At 33.1% G+C, this 23,047-nt stretch overlaps 3 protein-coding genes across 5 annotated transcripts in view; all 3 read right to left on the reverse strand.

The window, feature by feature from the left end:
- Positions 1 to 48: 48 nt before the first annotated feature.
- On the reverse strand, positions 49 to 2,268 carry LOC105364020 (short transient receptor potential channel 5). 3 transcript variants are annotated; one of them, XM_011501856.1, is made up of 6 exons: positions 2,135 to 2,268; positions 1,727 to 1,848; positions 1,503 to 1,630; positions 1,261 to 1,409; positions 1,026 to 1,176; positions 49 to 533 (listed from the first exon to the last, which is right to left on the reverse strand). In XM_011501856.1, the coding sequence occupies exons 4-6, from the start codon at positions 1,389 to 1,391 to the stop codon at positions 321 to 323; spliced, it is 495 nt and encodes a 164-aa protein (XP_011500158.1). In that variant the 5' UTR covers positions 1,392 to 1,409; positions 1,503 to 1,630; positions 1,727 to 1,848; positions 2,135 to 2,268; the 3' UTR covers positions 49 to 320. The 3 variants fall into 3 exon arrangements, with proteins under 3 accessions (XP_011500158.1, XP_011500159.1, XP_011500157.1); XM_011501857.1 differs by lacking the exon at positions 2,135 to 2,268 and adding an exon at positions 1,976 to 1,993; XM_011501855.1 differs by lacking the exon at positions 2,135 to 2,268 and having other exon boundaries at positions 1,727 to 1,961.
- An 85-nt stretch (positions 2,269 to 2,353) lies between these two features.
- On the reverse strand, positions 2,354 to 4,373 carry LOC105364019 (short transient receptor potential channel 4). Its single transcript, XM_011501853.1, has 2 exons — positions 3,762 to 4,373; positions 2,354 to 2,963 (listed from the first exon to the last, which is right to left on the reverse strand). The coding sequence occupies exons 1-2, from the start codon at positions 4,055 to 4,057 to the stop codon at positions 2,501 to 2,503; spliced, it is 759 nt and encodes a 252-aa protein (XP_011500155.1). The 5' UTR covers positions 4,058 to 4,373; the 3' UTR covers positions 2,354 to 2,500.
- Positions 4,374 to 5,545: 1,172 nt separating this feature from the next.
- nompC (no mechanoreceptor potential C) overlaps positions 5,546 to 23,047 on the reverse strand; it is a 31,896-nt gene continuing 14,394 nt past the window's right edge. Inside the window, exons 10-18 of the mRNA XM_011501852.1 lie at positions 21,224 to 21,538; positions 16,219 to 16,394; positions 15,337 to 15,765; positions 13,753 to 13,918; positions 12,838 to 13,223; positions 11,359 to 11,827; positions 10,197 to 10,325; positions 8,019 to 8,286; positions 5,546 to 6,596 (exon numbers count right to left, since the gene is read on the reverse strand). Of these exons, the coding sequence (XP_011500154.1) occupies positions 6,125 to 6,596; positions 8,019 to 8,286; positions 10,197 to 10,325; positions 11,359 to 11,827; positions 12,838 to 13,223; positions 13,753 to 13,918; positions 15,337 to 15,765; positions 16,219 to 16,394; positions 21,224 to 21,538 (2,810 nt within the window). The 3' untranslated portion in view covers positions 5,546 to 6,124. The remainder of the gene's footprint in view (positions 6,597 to 8,018; positions 8,287 to 10,196; positions 10,326 to 11,358; positions 11,828 to 12,837; positions 13,224 to 13,752; positions 13,919 to 15,336; positions 15,766 to 16,218; positions 16,395 to 21,223; positions 21,539 to 23,047) is intronic.

Below are 23,047 nucleotides of genomic sequence, written 5' to 3' on the forward strand. Positions count from 1 at the left end.
ACTTCTGCATTTATATTTTTAATGTATTTATGAAATAAGTTTCACCTAATATTAACTTCGAAATTTCATTATGTACATATATTCATAACATGAAGCTTACGCAGCGTACTATTTGAAACAGCGATAGAAAATTAAAAATCTAATCAAATCATATCGCAGGATTTTGTGCTATCTTCTCTAAATCAATGCCATCAAAAAGAAGATTAGGTAGAAATTTAATTTAATATGTGTTAACTATCAATTACGTAGTTCCTTTTGTTTTATATTGTCAGTAGAAATAGAATATGCGTTACTCGCACCAAAAACGAAAGCTTTTCTTCTTATATTTCACCAAGTATCAGTGAAGAACTTTTAGGTTTTTCGATCTCGCCGCCAAATCGAATTCTGTATTTCCGACGCACGATATCCCAGTCTACCACGCTGTTGATGTTGGGAACATTGCGAAATGATAGTTGACTACCAAATGGACTCGGTTGCAATAATGAAATGCCCCAATTATTTCTTGCTGAATTTAGTGGATGCATTTTATTGTCCTAAGAAGCAAATATATTTCAGATATAATCCTAAATATATCACATTAAGAAAGTCTTTCTCATTACAGATATTAATAACGAATTCTAAGCTAAATGAAAGCATTTTTCTTTAATATCCAATGGTATTTATGTTTATGAATGTATCAAATTGAAAAAGGTATTAAACTTTAAAACATATGTATTTCGAAACTATAATTATTTAGTTCCATACGTTATAATAGAGTAAAATTTTTTAACTTGGCTTTTTAATTCTAAAAAGTGTTTCTAAAATGAAAATAAATTTTATAATTTTTATGTAAATATTTAGTTTAATAATGTTAAAAATTTCTAATTGTTGTATCATTAGAGTATATGTATCTTTTTAAAAAGTTTAATATTTCATAAGTTTCTTAGCTAACCCTCGTTCCAAGACATCCTATATATTTTATTTTCAACAATAGTGTTAGAGTGTATCACCAACATATAAAGCATAGAATTTAATGTTTCACTAACTTGAAAGAAAGGACTCTGTAGTAATCTTCGACCTATAAGTCCATTCATTATACTCATTCCTTTCATGGTTTTACGTCTAGATTTGTATGTTTTATGAAAATGATTAGCCCAGGATGTCACTAAATTCAACGGAGATGGTGCCATTGTGGTTCTAAAAAATATCGCAATAATATTCAAATACATATTAATGTATATTAATTTATATTATATTTACTATATTTTATAAAATATTTACTTTTGCATATTTCGAATAAGTTTACTCAAACCATATTTCCATTCAATATCACTTTGCGACTGAATATTTTGATAAGTATCACTCATCATAGCAATAAGGAGATTTATCAGTACAATTACGGTGACGAGCATATAAACTGAAAAGGATATCTGGAAACAAATTTTAGAAAATTGTTTTTACCATTACCTATCGTTAGGTGTTGAAATAAAATAAAATTAGTTTCTACATATATCATATTTAACCTTGAATAAAAATAAAGTCCAGTTTGGTTGTGTATTATCTCGCAGTGATATCGTGAAGTCGTCGGTGTCCTTTTGACCGAAAATTGCGAAAAACAGATTTTCCGTAATGGTAATAATATTCACGTTCACTGAAAAAAATATGTAAAGAAATTTATTTCTACAAAATGTGTGAAGGCAAGACAGCACTATAGACAATCTACACATGTGAAATTCTGCTATCTTACGGTGGATTTTCGGTCTACAACTGATTTAAGTTTCTTGCAATACAATATTCCAGCAGTCCTACTTATACAAAAAACATATACATAACAATGTATGCACAACGTGATGAGTAAAATTTATACTCCTGAAAAACAATATGATAATGAAGTTATGAAGTCACGTAATTGTGAAAAACGCCCTTACATCCCTCTAAGAGGAACGCGCTTCTGCACATAAAACAATAATCAAGCGTCAACATGCTAGATACTAACGTCTACGCAAAAATTTAGTAGTACGTATACAATAAACAAAATGTAATCAACAACGCCACTATCTACAGTGAGTTTTATAGCACATCATTACGTACGTACAACCATACTGACGCCTCAGTCTACACAATAAATACCAATTAATAATTTATGAGGACTAACCGTGTCGCGTGAGTGCAAGCGACTCGAAAGTTAGCCTCCGTCACAATATTGAATGTATAATATTTGGCTACGTCGAGAGAGACTCATCCCCGTTGAAATCGTTGTTTTAATATAAATGAAGTCGAGGACAACCATTGTTGGCATTCTTTCCTCTTCTCTTCCTCTCTCTCTCTCACTCTCACTCACTCACTCTCTCTCTCTCTCTCTCTCTCTCTCGCTCACTCCATCACTCTGTCTCTGCTCCCCTTTCACACAAATTTTCTCTCTCTCCCTCTTCTTCAATTCTCATTGGTTTCTTCTATCATGCACTCTCCGACCATCGCTCTTGCACAGCGGCATCTCGTTTCCCCTCTGCGAGCATCTCAATTAAGATGCAGAAGCTATAAGAGTGGCCTGACTGCCGACGAGACTCGTAGCTTCCTCAATGGGCAAAAGCTGCGAATCCGTTTCCCCGTCGTCCTTGCTTTCAATCGTTAGCTTTTCCGAGGGTTCGCCGTGGAGCTCGCGGAACTTGCGTCTCACCACGTCCCAATCGACGACGCGCTCGATCCTTGTCACGTTTCCGAATGACAATTGGCTGCCCAACGGGCTCAGGTGCATAACCGAGAGGGTGACGCTGTCCTTATGGGCAACCTGCGATGTTTTCTTCACTTTCGACAACCATTTGGCGCCCATTTTCGACCGGGCTGAGAGTTGACCACTACGACGCAGACCCATCATATTCACAAGTGATGGGCGTTCCTTATTTCGCTTGCGTTTCTTGCAGAGTTTGTATAGATACGTGAGCCAAGAGGTCATCAGGTTCAGGGGCGATGGAGCCGTCGTAGTTCTACATTTAAACATTTTAGAGATCAGTTAGTTCGATTGGTCCAAGTTGTTTTGTGTGATGCGGTTTTTAGTGTGAGCGACGCTTGTAAGTAATCATTGCATACGGATTCGTAACTAACTGCATGTCATGTGCTAGTAAAAGTTTATCGGGAATGGAGAAATGTGCTTGCTATATTAAGAGTTAATAATCGATGATACTTCATATGTATAATATGGCTTAAAAAATGATATCTCATTACGAATATTAATTCCGCTAATATTATACAATAATTTTTAAATTATTATTTTTTTAAATGTTTAATTAATTGTAATGAGTTATTACTTTAACGAATATATCGATTTATAAATATATGCTAATGTGTTAATTTTTAAAATATAAAATAGAACGTTCTTATCGAGTTTATAGTATACAGTATAGTTTATAGTTATTAACGTGTGCAATTTTTAGAAGATTAAGTGATAGGTGGTAAGAGCTAATTTAAAACAAAACAAGCAACTCTATGTGTTTAAAAATGGATGAACAAGTATAGAAGATTTTATGGAAATTGAAGAAAATATATCAGGTAATGTAAAAAATTACCCAGTCGCGTAAAGAAAGATTGTAGTTCAGTTACTAAATAGACAAGCTACTTTATTCTAAAATCTATTGGCATCGATTCTGAATCACTGTCTTCCGAAGGGGGAGGGGAAGTAGCTTATCTTCCATCATCGCTTTTAACAACTTAGTATTGCCGGCAGGTAATCTATTTATGATGGAGGATAGGGTATAATTGTATTGATAAATTCTAAGCATTCGCACCTGTGCATATTCCGGATGAGCTTGCTCAAACCATATTTCCACTCGATGTCCGACTGCGCCTGAATCCTCTGGTAAGTATCGCTCATCATGGCGATGAGAAGGTTAATGAGTACGACCACTGATACGAGCATGTAGATACCGAAGGCAAGCTTGAAGAAGGCGGTGGTCCAGGGTTCCTGCTTGTCACGTGGCACAATCTTGAAATTCTCGTGGGTTGTCTGGCCGAAGATCGCGAAGAAGAGGAGCTCGATCGCTTGGTGCGGCCACATTACAACTGCAATATTAACGCACCACATAGTTCTCTCGTGAAGAAAATGAGCTTCTCTTGCTGCGATCGTCGACGGCGTAAAAACTTTTCTCGCATGCCTTCGACAACGCCTCAAAATTTCACTAGCCAATTATTTGTTTCAAAGCATATGTGCCTCGTCCTAAACAGATCTAAAAAAAATTATCAAAATAACATCCAGAACCGGTGTCTATGATGCTGCGGTTCTGGTAAAAATCTTCACGTACATTAATAATGTGAATTTATGTAAGGATTAAAATAATGGAGAAAGAAAAATATGCTTTAAAAAGGTTTTGTCTATTTCCTTGGCAATGTAGGTAATATCATGCTGGAATCGCTTGGTAGTAAGCGAGTCTAAGAACCTACGCAGTCGAAGACAATTTTATGAATAAATATGTAAAATTGCTCTAATATCTATGATCTATTTGGCATAATATTTCGATGCAATGGAAAATGTACTTTTTTCCGCTTATATTCTATTTTAACACTTTGTTAATGTTGACTATTGTAAAACGTGAAACTTGCAAAATCGGCATATTCATGCATGCACGTGATTATAATTTGGGTTATTTAATATAATTTTCATCCAATTAACGTCAATAGTCATAGTTTTCACTGATTCGTTCAAGACAGCTTACATAACTTTAAGAGAAATAGTGTCTCGAATGAAAGAGTTTTACCTTAGTATCCATGATTTAAAATAAAATGTTAAAGGTTAAAATTTAATTAAAAGCCTTGCTATTTCATTACGAAATAATAATCTTAATTAAATGTTCTACATAAGTCGAATGTACATTCTTTTATGTAAATTCCCTTGAATTCTATAGAATTCTAATACATCACATACACGTATTCTTAACATTGAAATAATAAATACAACTTCTTTAATATTTTATTTTAGTGCCAAATCTTTTCTATATTTAACCAATGAATTGATAATATTTGCAAATATGTTTTAACTATAATTTTATAATAAATAAATCAATTCGACTCAAATGTCTTGTAAATTTGTTATTTACATAAATTTCAATAGATAACCGACTATTGTAGTATATTGACATTTTCATGGCTCCTTGAGAAATTGAAAATAAATATCGTTATGTATAATAAAAATGCACAATTTAAAGGAGTGGAAATAAATTTGTTGTGCATTGATTTAAAGCGAATAATATTTCGTTGTATAGAAATAACATGTTTTCGTTAATTAATAACAACTGTCTAAAAGTCGACAAAATAAAATAATAATATTTTAATATTATAAATAAGACAAAAAAAAATTGTAAATTATTGTTCCAAGTAAGATATTAATATGTTGTTATAATGTAGCAATAAAAGTTCAATATAAAATTCGTGAATACTTTAATATAGTATTTTTCTATTGCGCCGAGTTCTGAAGTCCTCTAATGACAATAGAGAGGACAGTCAATTTTGCAAACAGTATGCTTTCTAAATGCGCACATAACATGAAACAGTAATAGCAGATTACTAACTTGCCATAAAAATTATACGAATTTATTGAGCTATTTGGGACCTATTTTTAAAAGTAATGTATATTCCTACGGCGTATTCCCCACTAATAACAAATAAATTAGCGAGAAAGCATCGCTGTGATGTATATGATTTGATGGTGTGAAACATACGATGATGTACGATCGAAGAGCGCAAGCCAAAGCAGAAAATGCTTTCGGATGAGCTTGAGCGATGATAATGTTGAGTTTAAAAATTGTTGGCATTCATATATTAAGAGATTATCTTGTAAGTGCGCAGGCTTCTCGATCTAAATGTCTCTCTGTGCGACGGCAAGCCGGCCTTCAGTCAAAAACTTACTTACTCTCTAATTTAAAAACCCCGAACCGTGGTAGGCGTGTGTTGTGCAGTTCGTCGCTCTCCTCTCATCTTTGTACACAAGGGTTCATCTCGCTTCTCATAAAGTCGCATTGCATTAAGCCTGGCGCATCGGTCGATCTCAGCTCGACATTTTCCTCGACACTTAACCTACGTGGACGATCGTTGTGCTCGGTGCCTATGTAACTACGCGCGCGCTAATAAGTTGGATTAGCTGGGCTCTAAGGAGTAACTAGACGGGCGGTATCGAGGACTGGGCCCCGCCCGGACTGACGGCAAACGCATTGCCAGTTGAGGCACGGTGGTGGCCCTCCTGCTCCTCCTCGTTATCCTTTTCCTCCTTCTCGGGCTCTTTCTCCGGCTCGTTACCGGTGAGCGCTAGATACTTCTTTCTTATAGCGTCCCAGTCGACAACGCTCTCGATTCTCGTGGCGCTGTTGAATGAGAGCTGGCTACCGAGAGGACTGAGGTGGACGATCGATAGTGTAATGCTGTCCTTGTTCGGCCTCACCTGGACTTTCTTCACTTTCGATAGCCACTTGGCACCCATTTTCGAGCGTGGCGACATGCGACCCGCTCTCTGAAGTCCCATCATGTGCACCAGGGAGGGTCGCTTTTTGCTCGCGGTGCGCTGCTTACACTGCTTGAGGAAGTATACGATCCATGTAGTGATGAGGTTGAGGGGCGAGGGGGCCGTGGTCGTTCTGGAAAACGGAGAAGCGCCCATTGCCAATGGTTTGTCGGGGCCAGGCGATTAGGGCAGGCGCGCGCTTCATTCGAGGTTCGCGCCTTTGCTAAGCGAGAGTTGTGCGCTGGTAGGATCGAGACAAGCACGGATATCATGTGGGAAGTGTGATTTTTATCGGCAACTGTCATTGGTCGTTTGTGCGATTGGCGATCGTCCAAGTACGCAGGTGCGCGATTCGACTTTAATAGCTTCGTCAAAAGGAAAGCCTTCCAAGACGTAAGTCTTTTATTGAAGCACAGCATATTTAGATATACTTTTTAGCGTTCTCGCCTCGGACTTAATGGAAAATTTAAACTTACAATTATCAAGACGATTAAGAATATTGCTCACTTTAAGAAAATACCAAGTAGAGTTTGCATTACTTGATTCACAATGAAAATTACAGATTGCTTATATATTTTTTCTTTATTTTCCATAAATATATAGGCATTATTTAAACTTTAAGTCTGATCCCCTTTTCTTATGTTACGACAATAATGAAATTGTGCGTAATTTCCATGTGCATTTAATAGGATGGAAATTGGCATGAATTTTTTTCATTTGGAAATTAATTTTGTTTTTAATATAATAAAGAATAATGTGGCTATATAAGCATTGTATGTATTTTTGTCTGTAGTTAAAGGATTTTGTATTAGTAGGGTAGGATAAGCGTTGAATTATTTAACTAAACTAATTTATCTATACTATATACTATCTATCTATCTATCTATCTATCTATCTATATATCTATCTATCTATCTTGGAGTTGATAAATTCTATTGCTATTTTTATTTGAAAAATATCGTTGAAATTCTAATTGATCATATTCTCAATAATAGTGAAAATAAATACTCATACCTTTTGAAAAATTCTGAATTATTAGCTATTAAATATTTATAATAATTATGAATTTATATTTTTAAAAAATACACACACACATACACACACACACACACACATATCTAAATGAGTACAATGTGAGTTGAAATAAACTACGTTCTTTTTGGAGAAAAATGAACCTAATTTTGTTTGAAAAACTAATGACATTATTATCTTGTAAAGAAAAATATCAAAACTGTACCAGTAATATGGATGTATTATTATAAAACAATGCCGTCGCCGTAGTTAATGGATTATCCTCAGCTACCTTACATTTGTATTTAGGATTTTTAAAAGTATCGTCACTCGATCAAGCGTTCATATTGATTAAAATGCGAAACCTGCGTCTGTAAGTATTCATTTAGAAAAAAAAGAAATAATAAACAAACTAAAAATCCAATAAACAAAGAAACATAAAAGGTAAAGGGAAATAGCTCGAATTAATAACCACTGACTGGGAAATACAATAGCGTTGATTTGCGTTCGTAGCTATTAACTATTAAATGCAAGTCCCTCTTACCTGTGCATATTACGTATAAGTTTACTAAGCCCATACTTCCATTCAATGTCCGACTGAGCTTGAATCCTCTGATAGGTATCACTCATCATGGCGATGAGGAGATTGATCAATACAACGACCGACACCAGCATGTAGATGCCAAAAGCGAGCTTAAAGAGGCTCGAGGTCCACTCGGGTTGGTTCTGCTCGACTTTGAGCTCGCTGTGGGTTGTCTGTCCGAAAACGGCGAAGAAGAGGTACTCGAAAGCGAGCACGGGATTCATTTTCACTGTAACGTGCCAGGCAACATCTCCCTATTTTGTTTTTCATTCTCAAAGCATGGCCGCGTTTCTTTTATCGATATCTCATAGCTTCATTGCCATAGGCCCACGCATACGCGTGCACACACACGCACACGCACACGCACGCGCACACACACACACACACACGCGCACACACGCACACACACTCTCTCTCTCTCTCTCTCTCTCTCTCTCTCTCTCTCTCTCTCTCTCTCTCTCTCTCTCTCTCTCTCTCATCCTATGCTGTTGGCAGGCGTTTCGCGCTAAGCTGGCAAGAGGCTGTGGCACTAATTAGGATTTATCTAAGAGGCAATTTTACTACGCGGTGATCAGTTGCACATGTCAACAGTCATTACTTGCCATGCTCATGCTATAGACGAACGAGTGTGGTGGACATGCTTGGGCTTTTGTTGCTTGTTGTTTCATTAACTATTGTTGCACTTGCTGCATCTAGATCGACCAGCGGTCCTTGCGCGAATCACTCTTTCTCCTTGGCTTATGGGCATCTTTCGTCCTCGCGCGGTTCCATTTCGCGAATTTATGATGAGCGATTTGTTTCTAGTGAGCTTTCGTGCTTCGATGGTGAACATAAATAATCGGCATATATCTTGCTTTAATGGCACACGCGCATATTGCTGTGCATTACAGGCGAAGCTTCTGGTTGTACCTCCGCTCTTCTCATCTAGGAAACGTTCCAACAACACGGGGCGCAATAATTGGCCACGCAAACGTGACCTTCATACAAAATAACTGCATGCATTGGCAAACAACCCATCTCTGCACGGAAAAGCGGCGATGGAACGTTAGTCGCACTTTTTTAGCTGCTGGTGGGCGTACTGTAAGTTTTGCACGCAGCTACTGAAAGCACCAAAATCGAGGTCTGCGCGATCTTAATATCGTGCAGTTTTTGGAAATAGAAATTCGAAAGGGCTCTCTTTTATTGCTTGTAGCTTTGACGATGAGTAGTAATAATGAACTTTATAATTTTGTTTGAGTAATTCAAGGCGTACTTATAAAGGCAAAAATGTTCTTTCTAACAAAAATATCTGAAAACATTACGCTTCATTTTGTCTGATGGGCGTATTTATTTCGTACCCCATGTAATTTACCCCTTTTGTCTGCGATTTCAGTTAAACAAAATTTTATAAAATCGTAGACGCGAGATGAAAAATAAACTACAAATGATAATGTTAAAAATAAATAAATATTAAGATATCGAAGGTGAATATATGCATAATATAATCCTATATACACCAATAGTTATTACTAGTATGTACTACTAGTAAAAATGTAAAAATTCATAAAATTAATTTTCTTCTTGATTAAACAGTGAAAATTATGTTTAATTTTACACTTGAAAAATAATATCCTAGCCGCAAAACGATCGATATTCTTATATTATTAAATGACAAACTTCCTTTGAAAAAATAATATTATTTATCAAAAAGTTACAATACTAGGCGAATTAGAAGCTTTATTTATAAATAAGGAAACAGCCTTTAGAATTTCATTTTTCCGCTTTGATTAACTAGGCGAGCTTGTAAAAGAAATTGTAGCAATTTCGTATAAAAACTATAATAACAGTTGGCTTTATTCGATTCTTCTTGATCTCCTGGTTCACATGAAAATTTATGCAGGCAGTATGAAATAATTACGTGGCGCACAGTACACACACAGATAATATAAGTCATAAGGACGGGCGGACTCCACATTATCGGCTAAAATGCATTGTACACTTATGCGGGACAGGACACAATGACATCGATGAGCTTGAAAGCGAAAATCGTTTCATCCAATGTGTTGGCGGCGTAACACCGTTTCTGTCTTATTTTCAACACTGCAGGTATAACAATAGGGTTATAAAGTTCCCGGCTTTCCGACCGGAAACAAGACTTACAATCTCGTGTGCTTTCGTCGCAACATTCGTTCTTTTTCTTGTAGCGTCCAAAGCGGCGATGTGGCATCGGCGGCGGTGGAATATTCACGTCAATCAATTCCCACTCGGTTAAATTTTGCGCCACCATTTCTAATATTGATCAATTACCAAACTCTTACTTTCATATTATTGAATATAGTAAGCTAATTTTCATTTACATCTCGATAAAGTCGAGCTGCTAAGGGGTTATTTACCGAGTAATATATTTACAATTATGTCTTATGCATCTACATTGCTCGTTCTCAATCATTATTTTATAATTATGCGATACTAAGGTATGCTGTCGCACATAGCTATTTTTTTGGATGAAACTATTGCTAAAACTAAACTATATAGGGTGGTTGAAAGTCATTCTTATCTCCTAACTTAATGGCTTATATTTGTAGTTACCTGGACGCTTCGGCTTCTTGGGATTATAGCCTTTTATCAAAACACAAAAGCATGTTAAAAAAAGTATTTAAAATATTATAAAATGATTCATAAAAATAAAAAAGAGAACGGAAAAACAAAAAATTTCAGTTGTCTATATTAACAGATTGAAACAGCGAAGAATTACAAATAGATCGGCGCTCATTTTAAGAAAATATAAAATTTCTTGAAAATGTAATTTAGACTTAAAAATATAAAAACGATAAATTTTGGCGATTAAAACATAAAAATGAAAAATACTATTAAATAAAAACGAAGTTTTCAACCACCCGCCACGTACTTTAGTCTTTCCAGTTTAACAGTATCTTTTAATATAAGATCGTGGAACTATTTATTAACATATATTTCAAGAGAATGGGTTTAGATTACATTAATATTTTAGTTAGTTTATTGAATTGAATATATATTTACTTTCATAAGATAATTGATATAAATAAAAAATAATGACAGTAAATTGATAAAATAATCCTTCTCCCTTTAAATAAATAAATAAATAAATAAATGTGAAATACATACATGTATGTATGTATATATATATATATATATATATATATATATATATATATATACGCACATAATTACTTGTTAATAAAGTACAACCTAAAGACAATATAAACGAAAAAGAAATAACATAATACCAATGTGTTATAAATTTTAAAACAGAATTAATAGAAAACCAATGCGACATACTCACCATCGGAGAAAGCGGGCTTATTTTGCTTATTCGTATCTCTATTCGACTTCTCTTTAAACGCCTGATTAAGGGCGACAAAGTGCATGGAGAAGCCAAAAACGAATATCGCCAATACAGCGAGGAATCTTGCCAAGTCCTTCATGAGATTGCCGATAATAATGGCCCATGGTCCAAATAGATGATGAAACGAAAGGAAGTCGAGAATTTGAACACAAGCCAGTAGGAAACTCAGGGCGAAAAGTTGGTTCCTTAGGTAAAGAAGGGTCCCGTAGTTGTCGACACTGACGATATTGAAGTAGCCGAGAAGATGAAAGGCCACGCCGAAGATGCCGAACAACAGCACCGCCAACTTGATCCAGCCGAGGCCACTCTTATCGCTCGGATTCGTTAGCTCGAATAGTAGTAGACCCGACAGCATCACCAATAGACACCACTCGTACCAATATGGAATTAACGGATTCCGGTTCACCTGCATGATTGATCACATTCATGTGGTACCGAAGCTTACTTAGCTACTTCGGGTTTTCTACTAAAACTGACACGCTATTTGGGTATGAAATAGCGATAAATTATCGACCGAAGAATGGGTATACAGTAATACTGATATTTCATCCCTTATTCGTCAAATCTTTTTAATATATCAATATTTAAAGTTAAAAAGTTAAAAAGTTTTAAATTATAGCAAAGCTTGTTTTATAGAAGAGTTGATTCGAGTTTCTGAACTTTTCATTACAGAGCTTAATGGCAATAATTTAACGATATAAAAAAATAAATAATTTATTATTTATCATTCTTTACAATATATTATAAATAATATAAAATCGTTCTATTATTACTGTCTATTTAAATTCATACTGTTAATAAAATTATTTAAGGTAAAGCAGTTCGTCTTGCTGTAGTTTTATCATCTTATATCGCGTGTGAATTTATTTCAATCTGGATTTCCTGATAGTGCTGATTATTTAAAAACAATCATTTGTACAAATATTAAAACACATATTTTAACTTTATGATTAATTAATGATGATTAATCAACTTAACGATGATTTGACTTTGACTTAATGATGATTGTAAAGGAAAAGCATAATACAGAAATAAAAGTGTAACAAAACTTAAATTGTAATCTGTAATGTCAAGATTTTTTTGTCTTAAGCCTCATATCATTGTATAGCTATTTTTTTATAAACATGTAATACTTTGAAAGATAAAAGATGATATCATTTATAATTAATAATTATAGTTTAGCATTAATGCATGAAGTGTAGAAGAGTAGTGTTTCATGTATCATGTATCAGTAAGTGTATCATGTACCAACCACTGATGCTCAAAGTAAAATGCACAAATTCATAAGAAAAAATTTATTGTCGTTTCATTGATTACTCAAAAATAAATCTATTAGTTTTAGTTTCTTCTATTTATAAAAATTTATGTTAATCCATATAATCTGTTATCTCGAATACAATGCACATTATGATTTACCGTGTATACCGGAATGATGCCAACAAGCGCAAGAAAGACCATAAGATATATGTGGGAGGTCAAATAGGACATAAATTTGATGATGGGCACGTTGTTGTACTTATGTCCTAGAGGCAGGGCAAAAACGACCCAGACGGGAGGACAGATGACAAAGACTATGAAGAGGAGAATTGTGCGAAAGGCGTTCCAGTTGAGGCTACCGCGCCAGAGTTCCTGGAGGTAGCGTTGCACCACCGTGTGCGCAATCACTTCCTTTTGTTCGTTTTCAATGAGCACATCGAGAAATTCCACGTTACGTCTATCCATAGATGTAAGAATTCGCCCAGCCGAGTCTGCTCCCGCTGCCAGGGCTAAAAGCTCCGTAGCCATCGATTCACACTGCTTGCCTGTATAAGCATCGCCATTGATTCGAACTTTCTTTGTATTATTTTAAACTATATAGGACAGCATAGCTATTATTAAGCCATATTATAAATTAAATTTTAATGTTGCAATATTAAGTTCAAATTTAATAAAATACATAATACACGACACATTAAGCATGGCTCTCGCTACGTTAAATTTGCATTTAGAAAGACAATTTGTAATGTACAATCGCAAAAAAAATTAAGAAAAACAGTAAAATAATAAAATGTAAAAAAATGTGAAATAAAAATTAGTATGCTCATACTTGGTAAGGTAATTAAAGTAAGAATAATTATATAAATTTAGTACTGATATTCACAAGTTTAAGTCCATTTTCTAATTTTTTGTTTTGTTTTTGTCTTTATATATTTAAGTAGCTAAATGCAAAGGGCCTGCGAACATCCTACTACATGCTCCGTAGCACAAACTCTCTACAATATATTCAGAAAGGAGGGTCTGCCTTTACGCATAACAATGGGCTCTTTCTGAATTAACATATATATGATTTACCAGCGGCAATCAAGTCCTTAGCTCGTTCCTTTTCCTTTTCCGAGAGCTTCATATAAATATTGGACAATTTGGCGGCTGTATCGACAGGTGCCGGAGAAACCAGGACGAACTCCTCGATCGGTTTATTGTTATGGCTCTTACTGCACACCATCATATTGTAGACGAACTGCAAGGGCGAAAGTGAAAAGGACAGACAGAGAGAGAGAGAGAGAGAGAGAGAGAGAGAGAGAGAGAATGGAAAAGAGATTGAAAATGGATTGAAGCAGGTGTGCACAGGTCAAGTGCTTTATTGCGAGGGATATCAGGGAGCGCAATGCGGGACCGAACGTGAAGTGCGCGTGACTCTGCACGTCTTTGTAGATGCTAGAAAGGGCCACGTGATATATATGCTCGACGGTGTTCGCGTGATCCAGGAACGTTAGCTGGAGAATTTATTCGTTCGGTCTAACGCTCCCCGAGATTAGCTAGAGCTGCGGTACTGATGCGCCTTTCGCAAACGCATTTGCTTCTTTTACTCGTATTTTCTAGCCGAAGTCACGCTTTTTTTCCAATTCATGTATTAACTTGTAAAGTGTGCAACTTTTCTCTAGTAATGCTAGATTTTGTTTTTGGTTTTTACACAAGTACCGTTCTGCTGTCTAATCATAGAGGAAGGAATTACCAGAAATTTTGATAATTATTTATTCTAAGTTTAAAAGATGTAAATATATTCACAAATGCATAAAACGATTGAAGATATATAGGATTTATAAGTGACCGAGCAAACTAAGTATTCAATAATATTTATGAATGAAAATTCATAACTATCAATTCATCTATTAAAATAGTTTAACTTTGTTCATAGATCTTTTAGATAATTTTATATAGGTGATATACGGCATATATTGAAATAATAACATTAATAAATATAAGAATAGATAAGTTAGTGGAAAAATGTCTAAGAATACAACTGTAACGTTGTATTTTTTATTTTCTACGATACTTGTGAGATAACGAAATTGATTGGTGCAGTTTGACTAAGTTTATTCGTAATAGCTCATCATACGGAAACAGAATTAAATGTGTTTTCTAAAAGAATAAAAAATATCACGATTTAATGTTTAATCATTTTAAAAAAGAATAAACAATTGAGCATATAGGTGCATTTATTAGAAAGATAAACACTGATAAGAATAAGCAAACTGTATTAATTTGAAAATGTAACCATTGAAAATTCGAAGATTTCTTTCAAAAAGTTTAAGGACTTTTCGAATTAAGCGTTAACATTCGCAATTTATTTTATTATTATTCTGTCCGATATCAAATTTAAACTTCCAGCCGATTTTCTCCCATTTCTAGCTCAGCGTTCGAGCGTAACTTCAAATCGATATACATAATATTTATCTTTAACCCAGATTTGTTTACACAAGCGAGTCCTGCTCGCTCGTTTTAGCGACCGCAGGCAGAGTTCGCTAAGCCAAAATCAAAATTAGCTTATAAATATGTATGGGTCGAAGGCGGGCACGCGAAGTATCGATGATAGCTTTCGTAATATGGCGGGTTGAACGTTCTTGCAAAGCGGCGATAAATGTTTTTAGGACTTACCCGCCTGTCCTCCATGAGAGCGTAAGTGTCGTGCTCCTTCTCCATGAGGTATTTAAGGACATCGTTGTGACCCTCTGAGGCAGCGAACCAAATGGGCGCGCTGCCGAGGTTCGTCTCGCTTTTGGGTGAAGCACCGCTCTGGACAAGCAGCTGAACTACGTCGAGGTGTCCGGCACGTGCGGCACAATGCAACGGCGTCCAGCCATTCTTGTCCGTTGCGTTGATCTCAGCGCCCTGGCCCAGCAGTACCTCGACCATCTGGTAGTGACCGTGGGTCGCTGCAATATGCAGGCCCGTTTTACCGTAGCGGTCGGCGCTGTGGAGGAGCTCCGCGGATCTGCTAAGGAGGAGCCCGACGACCGTTATGTGCCCACCGAAACAGGCGAGGTGTAGTGGGTTGAAACCATTCTCCGTTGTCGCAGCTTCCACCTGTTTGGTATTCGTGTGTATTTTTGTTGTGTGGAAAATCAGTGCTTTGAGATTGATAAAGTACGAAACTCTGGTGGGGACTAATTGTAAAATGTGAATGATGGTTCAAAGTGAGATGTCAAACGAAGGCTTGGAATTTAATAAATTGAAGGAGGTGCAGAAGTTCGTATTTCATATATCGCCTTCAATTAGAAAAGATCAAACAAAGTAATGGGCGAGTTGATTTTCGGTTTACCAACGGTAGCTCGTTTCGAGTACCAGCAATACCATTGTTAGCAGGCTACGATTCATTTTCATAAAAACATTTAAAACTTGCTTGGTAATGGTAATGGCTTTAAACGGACAGAGTTAAGTGAGCCAGATAATGAATTGGATAAGAGCCAAGTTAGCTTACCAGAGTAACATGCAAACAAAGTATCTGGTAAAGCAACCGGAATGCATGAGCGACTTTACCTGGACACCGGCGGAGTTCAAAAGCAGTCTGACGACGTTTTCGTTGCCGGAGTAAGCGGCGAGATGCAGGGGCGTCATGCCCGACTCGCTTCCAAGTTCCCCAACCAAGGAACCTCCGGTTGGTGGATCGGACTTAACGGTGCCGGGGACGTGGGTCAATAATTCCCGAACCGTGTCTGAAACACGTCCAACACGTTGGTTGATCGACCCCCTTTTAAACTGATTCGCGCAAATTAATCATTCTGTCAGCTAGCCAGTAGTTTTACAGTCTAATATTATTTTTACTTTTTTTCTTCTTTCACCACTTTGTAAATTTACGACTTCTTCGGTGCATTATTTCATTATTTCATAAGACTTAATATGAGGAAAGGTGCATTGGAGTTGATAGACCGTGACTGATATTCCTTTCGTGTGGTCTTCAGCTTTAACTTTCAGTAATATTAAAATGTAAATTGCTAATGATAATCTGCTATTAGTCAGTAATTGATTAGCTTGCTTCAGCTGTTTCATAGTTCTAATAATCAATTTTGAATTATTGTTAATTAGATTTAATTTACATTGAATGTACATTTACATTGTGCAGTAGAAACAAAAATTTATTAAATTTTAAATCTATGAAGGGCTTGAATGGTTTTCATCTCTATGATTGCCTAAAATCTTATAAGAGATTTAGAAAAAATATTTTTATTAAATATGCATGAAGACATTAATTGTTCAACATATATTTTACAAAAAGGGACAATATTGTGCAAAATTTTAGTGCTTATAATCACATTGTTTTACGCAAGGTTTAAATACAATATAAATATTTATACTAATATACTAATAGATGGGATAATACATTCTTCTACTAAATTATGAAATAAAATTATCGTCTACAAAAAATTATAGACTATAATTTTTATAATCTCTATCTCAAGTATAATAATATTATAATATACTATTATATAATATTATATTATATAATAATATAATATACGCTGTAAATAATAATAATAAACACAATAATTGTAATAATTAAAATTCGTTAATACATTTCCTGTTTATTGAATACATTTTTTTTATTGAAAATTAATATTTGAGTAACGACTTGTATTCAATTTAGGGTAACAGAGGTTGGTACAGGAAATATTATTGTCGTGCCAGTCGGCACATCCTGGAACCTATATTAAGCACGTGAACCGCCGAGTATAGAAAATCAGCCGTTTTCCCTTTACGCCACAACTCAAATTTATATCTCCCGCTACCTTAAATATATTTAGACTCTCTATAAGCAATAGTTATTAATATAAATAATAACTTATTCTTAACAATTTATAGAAATGCAAAAATATTAAATAAAAATTTGTAATTCGATTAATCACAACTATAATCATCACTATATATCAAGTAATTATAAATGAATTTTTCAATACATTATTTGTATTTAATTTGTTGCAACTTTTTAACATAAAATCAAGAAAGTAGCTTTGATAATATATTTAAAAAACAGAGAGAGAGAGAGAGAGAGAGAGAGAGCCATAAAGTTTGTAAATTATTATCCATTGTTGCAATACAAGAAAACATAACAAATAGTCCAGTAAATATTATTTTTATTAACTTTATGAATTTATCGATATTATTTAATTGCTTTGAATATACATTTTTTTTCTCGTAAAAATTCAGAGTTTTCGATATTAAATACTAATTTTGATATTTAATCATACATAATTCATAGTCCATACAAATTTGTTTTACATGTATTCAAATCATTTATTTGATGCATTATCATAATTTATCCAGTACATGATTAAATAAGAAGAATAAATTTATAGTGAAAAATACCTAAAGTATAATATTATATTGTTAATATTTTGATTTATTAGATTGACATTTATTAAATGCACAAAGTTATATTAATTTTAATAATTTAAAAAAAAGGGTAATGAAACATTTGGTTTTGTTTCTTTATATTTACTTGCTTTAACTTGGTGTGGCATAGAAACGTCGAGTTCGTTGTTACACCGGAGGTGGCGGATAAATGAATCTCAACATCGTAAGTTCACCTAAATGGAGCATGTCGCGTGTACCTTCTTATGCTTACACGACTTTAACGATTAATCTGCGGCATTTTATAGTAAACATATGAAAATAGGTACTGCATTAAAATAAAATAATAGAATTCATGCTGCAAAATGAGACCGGAAAATTTAAGTCAAACAAATGTGCGCTAATATGCGAAAACCTTGTTATCTTTATTTTATTACATTGGTGATTTACACGAAGTAGAAGTATCCAATCAATTTAGTGAAAAATATCTTAATGCGAATTAATTGTTAAAAGATTAGATTACTTATATGGATGTGAACAACATTGTTAGTCATGGTGGTGAACCGATTTTCTGAATGTAATTAAAACAACGGATTAAAAATTGGATAATTAATTATATACAAAATTATAAATATTACGTTGAGATAAATAAATAAAAGGCACGACTCTTCTAAAACACAAACTAAAATAAATAAACAACATAAATTTGAAAATAATTAAGTTTTTTCAATTCATTTCAATAAAATTAAACGGTGACTATTATTGTATTATTTACTGCGAAACTAATTTTCTCTTTTTACAGTGCAATTTATATCCGACTTCATATTTATCTTAGTTTTAAAGTCTTTGAAAACTATTGGCTTTGCGAAAATTAGAGTCGAACTTAAATGTAATAATGGTTCCATAAAAGTAGATCAATTTTTTGTTTCGTACGAATGGTATTTTTTACGGGATATGTAGAGAAGAAGATTTGTATTATAAATCACAACTTTTATTTTGCTGTGCGTGCTGTAAGCTACGACGTTCATTATATGATTTGTTGCACGCATATGTACAATAAAACTTTAGTATACATTCTTTTTTTCTGTGTAAGAACATGTTTACATATAAAATTCGAGACCTTGTCGCAAGGTCTGGTAATCGTACGCTTTATCAACACTTTCCTCATTTTATCATTGTTTTGGTTTTAACGCTTTTTACTTGAAATTAAAAATTCGTTTATATTTATACTAAGCTTACATAAAGATATATTAGCTTATTTATAAATAATGGCTATTTCTATATAAGATATATCAATTTGAGGATTAAAGAATCAATCGTAATCATGTATCTAAACCATTAAATTCCAATTACAATGTTTATTATTATAAATAAGATCTTAATATTTTAATAAATAAATAAAATCTTAATGATTTTTAGCATTCAACAATTATAAAATGGAAGAATATATACATTAATAGTTAAATCCTTTTTTAAAAATGTAAATAAAATGACTTCGATTTAATTAATTAATTATACATTTGATTATAAAAATGTTATCTTATTTTAATCGTATTTAATTATAATCGAAATATAGTATTGCATATTTATTGCTATAAATTTACCATAATTCTGCATTTCTCTGATTTTATAATTTGAAATAAAAATAAATAGAAAAACCGAGAAATTGTCAAAAATCACAGATTTTTTAGTACACCTGTAGTAAAATTTAAATAGAGAGTAAGAATGAATAAGATTAGATGCCATGCTTGTATTAGGGGTATAAATTCTAAAACTCAAGTGTGAGGGTGGAAATAGGATTATCGCGTGTTGTGAGAATTAGAGTTTTGCGCAACTAGAAAATCATGTAAGTACAGTGATGCCTGATAATCGAAGTCTCCAAAGCCATGCACAATTTTAATCTTCATGAGTACGTGTACTAATCATGTTAAGTTTAGTACATTAACTCAGGCATTGCTGCATACAAGTATGTCAATCAATGTTCCATGTATTGAAAAATTATATCCGAAATTTGTTTCCGAGTATTGTTTCCGAGATTTGTCGATAATTGATATTTTGATGGTGCCTTTTCCTACTGCTTATCTTTAAAAGAACGCAAAATTGCTCATTAACCAGCTATTATATTTAATTGCTTCGTTTTTAATTTTTTTACATTTTGCAGGTATATTTTCATTGCATATTTTCATTTGCAGGTATATGTATTTGAATATTCAACTCTTTCTAAATAAAGGAAATCCGAAGTATAAACTATTATAAGGATAATCAAGAATTATCGTGTACATATATTTGTTTTACAAATTGTTGACATACATTTTCGTATGTAAGGTAAGGGTTTCGTATGTAATAAAAGATTTTAAAAAAATGGATTTTAAGTAATAAGATTTATGTACCAGTATTTAAATATTTCAGAAGAATATTGTCCAGAAATTATTTCCTATATAATAAATTCATATAATTTTACACACACACACACACACACACACACACACACACACACATATATATAGCAGATTATAACGATCTTTATTGAATTATTATTTTATTAGTTATTGTAATATTTTCCTCGACGTGACTTTAGATAATTTAACCATCATATATTTAATAAATTGTTATCGAACAAACTTATTTTAACAAGGAATTTTTATTAATGTTAAAGAATTTTTTTCCAAATTTCATGGTTTAGTTAAAATAATAAAATAAGGTGACGAACCTAATAGGTTTTCATTCTACATTTATTTGTAATTAATTTTATTTTGAAAAGTCCGATTAATTTTTTTCAACGCAACCTAATAAAATATATCAAATATATAATTAATGATTAACATCCATAATTATTTTACATTATCTAATTATAGATTTAATAATGATAATAATAACATGAAGTTAATTTACGTAAAGAAAATTACCTATGAAGTTGATTTACGTAAAGAAAGTATTATTACATATTATTATAAAAAGTATTATTTCTAGGGTATCATTTTCTTTCGAGCCTTAAAATTTTAATTTCCAAATAAACACTGCTAAAAATACCAAAGTGTTTTAATTTTTAAATTAAAGAAAAAAAATCCCTTTTCAAGAAAGCAGAATGAAATCTAGGAACTAGTCAAAGGAATAGATAAAAAAGGCAATATCACTAGTTGATAAAGCATAAAATAACATGATTAAATAGGAAAATTAGAAAATTATCGAGGTTCACCGGCTTGGCCGAAGTAGGCGGCCACGTGCAGCGCGGTGACTCCAAGCTTCTTGCTAGATATCCTGAGACTCTGTGACGACCTCATGACCTCAAGGACCTGGCCGTGGCCATGCTGCGCCGCGAGGTGGACCGCCGTGAAGCCGGCCCTGTTCTCATCGGCACACGAAGCTCCGGCCCGCACCAGCGCCCGAACGACCTCCGCGTGTCCACCCTCGGCTGCGAGTTGCAGAGGCGTCGCCTCCGTCAGTTTGTTTCGCGCGGAGATTACGCCTTGGCGGTCGAACTTCATGAGCTCCTCGATCACCCGTACCGAGCCTGTTGACGTGCAACGACAATCTCTGCATATCTTCGTACACAATTTACAATTTAATACACGTATTGATAATTCTTAGTTGCTCAATAGCTGGGAAAGTTCAATTAATATTTTTGGACTTTTTCAATAAATAATATCCATATGTAATTTTTAATTGTTCTTTTTATTTTGCACGTAATGGATTCAAAAACTTCATGTACATAATTCAAATATAAGTGTATTAGTATTTAAATATCGCGTGGTAAATAATTTGTCATGTTCTATAAATAATTATAATTAATATATAAAATATGTTCTATAAATATTCTATAAATTAATTCTATAAATGTCATGTTCTATAAATAATCTATAATTAATTATATAAAATATGTTTTACGAGCATTCAGTGGAATGGATTTATTCTGAAAATAAGATACCCTCTTCTTTATATTACATAACTCTTGCATATTTATTACTTTATCGCACAACGCAATGCTACTTAATGTGGACATTGTATTATTTTTATTTCATTGTTTATTTTATTTTTTACTTCAGGGGATTATATTTTATAAAAAAACAACCTGTTAACTATTTACATGAGCTCTGCCATAGCAGGCATACATAAATTTCTTTTTACACAAGAATTAGAATTTTTAGAGCTAGAAGCATTGTTCGACTATAATCGATTGGTTTGACTTTGCTTTAATGAATTAAATAAAAATATACACTCAAAATATTATTATAATATCGTTGAGCTACTTATTAAATGTATGCAACAGGAACATTAGATGGCTTAAAGCTAAAATAAATTGAAGCAAATGCATGAAAAAATAATTTTAAACGATGGAAGTTAATAGTGATGGAAGCTATAATAATATCTACTTTATTATTATCTATTTTTAATAAATTAAATTAAATAATTATGCATCGATAAAAATGTATTTCTTTACGAAATGTATTGTCAAAATATCTCCTGTTTATTATTTAATGCTTTAAATTTGAAATATATTTAGAAAATAATGTACATTTATTATATCAATATAAATAATATAAAATGATTTGGATGGATTTCTATTGCTTTTTAATTACTTTTAATATTTTTATTTATTTTCATATTCAATAATTGAAGATAAAACGAATATTCGTTTAAAAGAATCTCTTTCGATATATGATTATATATCGACTTTATAATTATATATACAATTTTTAAATTATCGAATTAATTTGTATACAAGTTATATTATTGAACATATATTTATTTAAAACTTTAATCGTTGTTAACAAATTATCAACAAATTAACTAATCAAATTAAAATGTTTATCTGTAAGATCAAAACAATTGATTCAATTAAAAAATTGTTATTATTTTTTTTAAATATTACCATAGAAGTAGATTAATTTTATAAAATTTAGTACTGAGCTGTTAAAAATTAGGAAAATGTTCGGAGACTACTTAGTTTGTATGACAAGTTGGAAATAAAAATTTTCATCAAAATAAGAATAAATGCTAAAAATTAGTGATACATTAATTC

Source organism: Ceratosolen solmsi, unplaced genomic scaffold (genome assembly GCF_000503995.2).
Source record: "Ceratosolen solmsi marchali unplaced genomic scaffold, CerSol_1.0 scaffold23, whole genome shotgun sequence".
In the NCBI taxonomy this organism is placed as follows: Eukaryota; Metazoa; Arthropoda; class Insecta; order Hymenoptera; family Agaonidae; genus Ceratosolen; species Ceratosolen solmsi.